Genomic DNA, 8,294 nt, shown 5'->3' on the forward strand with positions numbered 1-8,294 from the left:
TTTAATTCAGTTAAAGAAATGTTTGGATGGCTCCGCCTAAGTCTTGAACTCTCGCAAGAACTTGTACATACATTGTACATGCCATACAAATGTACATATATGTATATGACAAATATTTCAGAGAACAACGGACGTGCACGGCAGCGTGTTGCAGGGACGATTTGTCGGAAAACTCGTCGTCCCACACGTCTTCGCACTCCTCGAGAGCCTCCCATACCTCGCATCGCGTCCAAGTGGAGTTCAACGAGGAGAACGACGGTTCCAGCGTGGATTTCTTCGAGGCGAAGGTAGAAGCCAGTTACCTTCCGACAAAAATAATTTCGACCGTCTGCAACAATCGTATAAACGAGTTCGCGTCATCTTCGTGTCTTCAGGGTTCCTCCGGCCAGCGCGACAGCAGCAACGACGTCTTTCTCAGTGTGCGCAGTTCACCGGAGTGCAAAGGACTCATGGCACCGGCCACGGATCTAGGGGCCGAATGGAAGAAGGGAATCGATGCCACTGGCGTGGGCGGCGACGCCTCGTTACCGCTTCTCCGAGGTCTGTCGCCCACGCCGACCCCCGGCCAGCACAGTTCGCCATTTTTCAACGCCAAGCGGAAAAAGTACGTGTATCCCATTACACTGGTGGGACGAGGAGAGAGCAGCGTCTAGTTATAGATTCCACACACGGATGCTGGACATAGTCAACACGATCGTGAAGACACTCTCCACTCGACAAACAATCCGTAGCAAAGGAAATAAAATAACGGGATCGCTCCGTGCGACTCGTGTATGGTTTGATTCTCTTTAACTTCGACTAGGTGAAATGTTTATTGCGCGCGAGGACTTTAGCTCAGCGAGTTGAAATAAACCAATCGAGGACCATGAGGCACAGTAACAGTAGTCAGAAGTAGGCATTTGGATACAAGTGTGTGCCAAATTCTTCTTCGCTCATTTTCTCTGTCTCCTCAAGCTACGAACTTCTGAGACAACCAATCCAAACACGGCGGTCTGAAAGACGCGTGAAATAGGACGTATTAATGGAATATCTTTAAAATATGTCTCTGGATTGGCCATCTTCAATTTACAGATTCAGACATACTTTCTTCATTGTCTCGTCTTGATACAAGTGTTTCGTAGCAACGCATTTCTTCGAGGTATTAGTTCGGTAATCTTACTTAGTTATTAAATAATAACTTGTTCGAACGAGATTACTTAAAAATATTATATTAATAACGAGAAGACATTTGTGTGCACGTTCCTAATAACAATGTTGAACAATAATCGAATGATTATTTGAACAACCGATTGATGACGCTAAACGTAATTATGCAATATGAATTATCCATTTTTCGCGAGGGACAATTTTCAATTCCATATCAGAAACGCTATTCCCCAAACTCGTCTAGTGTCCGAGAGAAATGCATTTCTGCAACCAGCTATAACTGTTAGTCACGATTGAAGTACGTATACACTGCGGCACGTCGCAGTAACGGCCTATTTTGTATCAATATCGTTTATCAAGATCACAGTAGAAATCACTCGTTTTTATATATTTCTAAACTGTGGATCTGTCGAATAAAAGTTAAGTCTCGCATATATTCTGTTCGATGGTTTGATATAATTTGTACTATTCTTAGAACGTGCTTTAATGTACGAATCGATACGACATAGTATAATAATTACCAGTACTTTTTGGTTACGCTCTAGTCAGGTTGCTCGAGTTTGGCAATGATACTCGATGCGAATACGAATAAAGGAATGTTTCGCGAAACGCTATCGCGACTGTAATGGTCTAAAGAAAACGCGACCGTCAAGCGTGCGAGGATACACTTGAGAATCTGAGTCGTGATGTCGCTGTACTTATGTAAAAAAAAATGTAACAAAAAACCAGGAATAGCACTAAGTGGCATTTAAATTCTAGTCGATATTAACGTATGCTTAGAAAATGTAACATTTATTGTAATATTTATAGTATCTTTAGAGAAAATGCACAGAATATACAATTAATTTTAACATAGAGCTATTTATAAGAAATAAACGATGAGAAAAATCGCTACATCTGTATATAAAGTATATGCATACCAAGTGACCATAGAACGACTACCAGAGATGATCGATGTAAGCGGGAGCTCGGTGTCGCAATGCCGTGCGTAACGATAATAAATTATTACAGCGAGCTCGTTATTGTTCACACGTCTGTTGCGGGAAAGGCTTCTCCGTACAAATAATCATTCGTTCCAACAGAATCCGTTTTAAATGTACAAGTTTTCTCGCACTCGTGTATAGGACGAGGACGACGAGGTGAGCTGCGCCGCGGGGCGTTTGCACAAGACGAGAGGAGAGAACTTTATTGCATGGCGCTCGCCCACGGCGGCACCATGGGCTGCGGGTTTTGTAGGTAGGACATGACCACCGCGGATATCGACAGCATGAAGCAGCTGAGGATCTGCTTGGCGTCCTCGCTCACTCGCGTGTTGGCAAAGCTGATGCAGGAGCAGTAGAGCGCCACCCAGGAGCACCATTTCAGCCTCATCATCAGGCCGCACATGCTGAAGATCATCCCTATGACGTTCATGTACTCCGGAGTCATGTCGTCCTGCATGTGCGTCTGACTGTTGGAGCCCGGTGGCTTGTAGCGGACCTCCTTGTCCGGCCGCCTCGGGTCTGTCGAGCTATTCATCCTGCGAGCGTCTGCGACACGAGGCACAGATGTTAAACGGTCAACCTCGGAGAGAAGTCTACGGCGTACACTGGAGGTGCGTTCGCGGAATTGCCATTGGAGCTGAAAGTATCGGTCTATCTTTGTTGCTCATCATCTGTTGATGAATAATGGAAGCCTTTCGTGCTAATAGCGTGCTCCGCGAACGCACCTCGGGAAACGCCGATGCCTCCCGATATGAATTTCGGCACAGGCAGAACACACGGAGGAAAGAATAGATTTTCGGAATACTCGTTTGTATCACTCCTTTGCTTTAATAATGCGTCACTGCACGTATCCGTGAGCAGAAGCTGTACGCTCTCGCAGGATAGACTGCGTTTTCGAAATTTATCAGAAAACGTAGGGCAACCTTTCCGACCACGATTGTATGTAAATGACATCAGCTACCTGGTGTGCAATGCGATAATTTTTCGAAGCAATTTCGTTTACTTTTCACGAAAGTTCGCTGATAAGCTACGATTGACGGATGCACGAATTCTTTTGCGAGTCGCCGTCCATCAAACCAGCATACTCTTATCTCGTCGAGGAAGGTTAATATCAGTTAATAATTCACGCCAAATTGTTTACAACGTTAATTAATCGCCGTGGCTAATTAATAAACGTTAATGTTCCAGAGCGCGAATGACATACTCACGTGCGGTTCGAGGGACACCGTGCAAATGTTATTTAAACGACTGGCATTCCGCGACCACGCGCTGACGATCGGACGAGTTATCGCAAATCACGTCGCAACTTGCAAAAATCGCAGGAAGAGACTCCCGTACACCCGCCGCTCACACGTCGTCGCTCCGCCACGGGACGAGCGCGAAGACTTGCAGCGCCGCGCGCGGCGAACCGCCAGACCTCGTAGGCAGTTCTGTCGATAAAATCAAAGAGGATCTCTTTGGTGCTCGCAGCAGTCGCGGGTCGGAGCGCTGCGCGCGGCCGTCCGGCGGAATCGCCAAGCCTACGTATGTATGTATGTACGTAAGTACGCGCGGTCGCGCGGAGGGAGAATCCCCCGACCATAAAAAGTTGGCGAGATCCTCGTCTCCGCGAGGCCGCGCGCAACGAGCCTTGGCGACTCGCTTCGCCGTCGCGAGAAGAGAGCCCGATCCCGCGTCCGTGGCGCCCGAGACCGCCGAGGCGAGAGAAACCGTCGGCGTATCGCGTCGGCGCCCGTCGGTCGTGCGCGCCGCGGGATGAGCGTTTAATCGCGCGCGTGCGGCGCCAGCGAGAGCAAGCACGAGCGAGCGAGCGAGAGAAGGAAAAAGATGTCGAGAGCCGCTGACAGGCAGAGCTATGCGCAGACCTACAAGCTCGTCGTCGTGGGTGGGGGCGGTGTCGGAAAATCGGCGATCACGATACAATTCATCCAAGTAAGTCCCGGGCCCGGTTCACAATGAGCTGTTACAAGTCGGAGCCGTATGTCGGTCCTCTTTCCTTCACCCGGAAAGAAAAAGGATTGACACATAGCTCCGACTCCTGACGATTCATTGTATACCAGGCTTCAGCGAGCGACAGTCTGCTCGCTCTTCGAGAAACGCGCCGAGCGCGACGACAGATCGATCACGAGATCGCGAATCTCCCTCTCGACCCGAGAGGGACGGGAAGATATTCCGCAAGCTCGTCCGCGTCGCTGAAATTCAAATTCCCCCGAGACGCGACCTCTCCCGTGCTCCCCGGAGCCGCCGACGCGTTATCGGCGAATTCTCGATACTCTCGTCGCTGGTAGACGAGGTCAAATCGGGGGGGGGGAGGAGCGCGATCACGAAATCTGCAAGCGAGATATCGTCGCGTCGCGTCACGTCACGTCTCGTCTCGTTGAGGCAGGAAAACAACCGCCGGACGGGTTAGGGCATTATGTCACAGCGCCGTGCGCAATCGTCATATATGGTCATACGCGGCAGCGCCGTGGCGCGTCGGTCCCGACGAAACCTCGATCCGATCGCGTGCCCCGCGAGGGGGCGGAAGGGGCGCGACGCGCGCGGGCGAGGCGCGCGAAGAACGTGACTTGACCGACGGTCGGCAAACCGGCGCGAGAGAGCGGGCTCCGTTTGAATTTCTGTGTCATTTCGCTCAATTGATTCTTCCAGAGTTATTTCGTGACCGATTACGATCCAACGATCGAGGATTCCTACACGAAGCAGTGCGTCATCGACGATGTGCCAGCCAAGCTCGACAGTAAGCAGAGACCCAAGTCAATCTACGTTTAAGTTCTTGCTCGTAATTTTCCGTCGTGTGATCCAGTTAATAATTTCCGCACTCGTTTATTTACAACGTGTTTTTTGTCTAGAAACATTCTACTTTACAAGTAAATCGAAATGCTTAAAAAATTGTCGACAAATTTAAAGGTGTTTATTGGCCTCAGAAATATAGTTTCTAGATGCAAAGAGCACGTTGTAGATCAGAGGTTTATTTCTGTATCTTTGTCTTTCTCCCGCTGTCCCCTTAGAAAGGGACAGAGCCGCTCACTTTTAGCATTTTGACTGTATTGTAAGATACCCCAGGCTTTCGACTCGGATCCGGTTGCAGTATAATCGAATATCCTGTTGAGAAAACTATGTTTGCGTTACAGTACTGGACACTGCCGGCCAAGAGGAGTTCAGTGCGATGCGCGAACAATACATGAGAAGCGGCGAGGGCTTCCTCCTCGTGTTTGCCGTCACCGATCACTCGTCTTTCGACGAGATATTAAAGTTTCACAGGCAGATACTTCGGGTGAAGGATCGAGATGAGTTTCCCATGCTGATGGTTGGAAATAAAGCAGATTTGGATCATCATAGGAGCGTGAGCATCGTTGATAAATAAGCAGCTTAAATCCTATCCAGCTTATTTCGCACTGTGGAGATTAATAATTATAATTTTACATACATAAGTAAACTAATTACATTATGTTTTAATACGATTTTATTATTTTCAATTATCCTATTAGTTTATACATAATTTTCATTGCGCTGAAAATGACGCAAAAAGGGTTTATTAGTGTTTTATATCTTGAGGGTCTTTTCTTTACGTAATTATAATTTTGTACGTCTCTTCCGTCACAATTTACTAATCTAGTTGTGAATTTTTGTATTAGGTATCAATTGAGGAGGCACAAAATATGGCGCGTCAATTGAAGATTCCATACATTGAGTGCAGCGCCAAGTTACGGATGAACGTCGACCAAGCTTTCCACGAGCTGGTGCGAATCGTCAGAAAGTTTCAACTGTCGGAACGACCACCGCTGAAGCCAAATTACAAGAAGAACAAGAAGAAATGTTGCATGCTGTAATGACAAAAATGTTTATCCTGACAGACGATTTACCGGACTGATCGGACCGTATTTTTTGGTGGTGAGTTCTCATTCGGGGAGGAAACAGGAAAAGGTAATGGAATCAAACTGGCACGAAGAGAGATTGGAAATTTTGAGACACCTTGTCGGGAATAGTTTACACTTCCGCGTAAATAAAATATTCTTTCTCGTGTTTAGGATTGGAAACTACGCGGATTTCGATATCGATTACAAACTGCCAACTTTGCGAGAAGTTTACTGATAATGATTACCGCATGTGCTTTTCTAACTATCGCGCTAGAAGATTTTATCGACGATTTTCGTCGACGTTTACCGCGACGGTAACGATAATATGATTAATTGTTATGTGACAGTAAAATAACTTTTTAATGCCATCGTACTACTGTTCAATTTGTAATATATAGAGTTTAATGGAAAATGACTTTTCTTCTATATATAGCAGGCCAATTTTCGTCTCGCACAAATATCAGAAGCAACGACAAATATAAATGAACTATTTTTATAATAAATTTTGCTGAAAGAACATGGTACAAACTTCTACTCGCCGAGTAAAACAGTTATCCGTAATGCGATGTATTGCTTAAGACAATACATTTGGATGATTGAGCGTATTATGATATAATTGGGTTTATATCGTATATGGACAACCGTCCACGGATCCACAGGGTCCCAGGGTCTTCACAGATTTGCTTCCGCTCACTGCTGATCGTCTGGTATATTAATGATCTCGAATTGCGGTAAAACACAAATTGAAGCAAATAGAAAAACAGATTTTACCTAACAACGGCGCAAATTCGTACAATATATATATTTATATGACCAATATTTTGAAATGTAAAGGGAATGTTTTATATATACATACTAAGAACAGAATAATTATAATTCTCAAATGTAGAATATGCTTTTGCTATTCATCTCTCATTTTAGGAAAATACTCTAGTTAGAAATATTAGTTGAAACACCTTACTTTTATTCACGCATATAATTCAACGAATACATGCCGGCAATTGTTAGTGTGTACGATATCTAAGAGATGCATTCGATCAAAGCAGTTGGATGAATATTTTGTAATGACGATTTGGACACAACCACTGTCTGTACTCAGCCACTTGTCGAAAATACTCCTGCTATTATTAGCAACGTTCTAATTCGTCTTCCTCTAGGTTGAGTCATAATGTCTAATTATGAAAATCAAAATAGTGCAGTGATATTGAACGAAACGAACAAAATATCAAATGCAAATTTACATTCGATTTATGTCTATGAGAATTATTTAAATTGTTTTTTATCTCTATGTCTACACACAACACTTAGTGATTGAAATTTTGTGCAAAATATAATAATACAATCAGAATGGGGCCAATAACATTTTTAATGCAGATGATCTTGTAATTAGCAATATATTAATGCTATATACTCCACAAGTTCCAATTAGCACGCTGCGTTTAAACTCTAGTTTTGAGACATTGAAGCAAAATTAATAGTTTTAATATTTAGTTACATATATCTTCTCTTATATTGATTATTAAATGTCTTCCAATGTAATTATTCTTTATGCATATAACTTTATTTAATGTTGTGTCTACTTTATCAAAAACAAAGTTACGATGTTCTACGTAATTTTAATGAAATTTTAATCTTTTATCATTTTCAGCTTAACGAGAAGAAAAATTTGGAACTTATAAATATTTTTAAAACGTAAAATTATATTACTCTTCTCTTTTCTGTTAAGTAAATTTGTTCTTATTTATCTGTTTACAGAGTGGTACTTGTAATAATGTGATGTAATAATGTGCCTATTGTTAAAAATGCTATATTTGTGGAGAGATATGAAAATGTGTTCAGCTAGTTTCGGTTTCACCAACAACGAGAAATATTTTTGCTCGTTTAACTCTTTCAAGTTTCGAGAGAATCAATTCGTTACTGGTGATACCGAGAGGTACTAATAATGATACTAATAATAATACTAGCTTTAATAACGTAGAAAATAATATTTTACAATAGATATATATTATACAATATTATAAGCCTACAAAACGACACTTTATAACAAAAATTACAAAATTTTTGCGACGATATGGTATCATACTTAACAATAATAATTTATACAAATGTGTATTTTATGAAATGTTACTTATATCATTTACGAAACTCCAAGAATCGAATAAGAAATTCCATTTATTTTTGTAACAGTATATTTATATGTTTATAAAAATAATGTCTATAGCGAACTGATTTTTAGATTCAATCTATGTTTGTTAACTTCTGTAAACCAAATAATGCGAATGTAATAAAATTAATTGTTATTATGTTC

At 42.9% G+C, this 8,294-nt stretch overlaps 3 protein-coding genes across 8 annotated transcripts in view; 2 read left to right on the top strand and 1 right to left on the bottom strand.

Annotated features, from left to right (window-relative positions):
- Positions 1 to 2,161, top strand: part of LOC105563157 (sn1-specific diacylglycerol lipase alpha) — a 56,067-nt gene extending 53,906 nt beyond the window's left edge. For all 4 annotated transcript variants that reach the window (XM_012014522.1, XM_012014520.1, XM_012014521.1 and 1 more), the window contains 2 exons: positions 122 to 287; positions 375 to 2,161. In XM_012014522.1, coding sequence (XP_011869912.1) covers positions 122 to 287; positions 375 to 653 — 445 coding nt within the window. In that variant the 3' untranslated portion in view covers positions 654 to 2,161. The remainder of the gene's footprint in view (positions 1 to 121; positions 288 to 374) is intronic.
- On the bottom strand, positions 1,920 to 3,520 carry LOC105563156 (protein Asterix). Its single transcript, XM_012014519.1, has 2 exons — positions 3,338 to 3,520; positions 1,920 to 2,675 (listed from the first exon to the last, which is right to left on the bottom strand). Exon 2 carries the CDS (start codon positions 2,662 to 2,664, stop codon positions 2,332 to 2,334), a length of 333 nt encoding a protein of 110 aa, XP_011869909.1. The 5' UTR covers positions 2,665 to 2,675; positions 3,338 to 3,520; the 3' UTR covers positions 1,920 to 2,331.
- A 149-nt stretch (positions 3,521 to 3,669) lies between these two features.
- On the top strand, positions 3,670 to 8,294 carry LOC105563158 (ras-like protein 2). 3 transcript variants are annotated; one of them, XR_001009012.1, is made up of 5 exons: positions 3,670 to 4,061; positions 4,779 to 4,866; positions 5,261 to 5,472; positions 5,765 to 6,053; positions 6,158 to 8,294. XR_001009012.1 is itself a non-coding variant. In XM_012014524.1 (4 exons), the coding sequence occupies exons 1-4, from the start codon at positions 3,957 to 3,959 to the stop codon at positions 5,957 to 5,959; spliced, it is 600 nt and encodes a 199-aa protein (XP_011869914.1). In that variant the 5' UTR covers positions 3,670 to 3,956; the 3' UTR covers positions 5,960 to 8,294. The 3 variants fall into 3 exon arrangements, 1 of the variants encoding a protein (XP_011869914.1); XR_001009013.1 differs by having other exon boundaries at positions 5,765 to 6,020; XM_012014524.1 differs by having other exon boundaries at positions 5,765 to 8,294.

The sequence above is a fragment of the Vollenhovia emeryi genome, unplaced genomic scaffold (assembly GCF_000949405.1).
Source record: "Vollenhovia emeryi isolate VEMERY1.0 unplaced genomic scaffold, V.emery_V1.0 DF939180.1, whole genome shotgun sequence".
Taxonomy (NCBI): Eukaryota; Metazoa; Arthropoda; class Insecta; order Hymenoptera; family Formicidae; genus Vollenhovia; species Vollenhovia emeryi.

Excerpts from the sequence above, each read along its gene's own strand:
- LOC105563158 (XM_012014524.1), top strand. The coding sequence starts at position 3,957 with ATGTCGAGAGCCGCTGACAGGCAGAGCTATGCGCAGACCTACAAGCTC. Across the intron at positions 4,062-4,778 it reads TCACGATACAATTCATCCAA|AGTTATTTCGTGACCGATTA; the intron begins GTAAGTCCCGGG and ends TGATTCTTCCAG. Across the intron at positions 4,867-5,260 it reads TGTGCCAGCCAAGCTCGACA|TACTGGACACTGCCGGCCAA; the intron begins GTAAGCAGAGAC and ends TTTGCGTTACAG.
- LOC105563156 (XM_012014519.1), bottom strand. The coding sequence starts at position 2,664 with ATGAATAGCTCGACAGACCCGAGGCGGCCGGACAAGGAGGTCCGCTAC.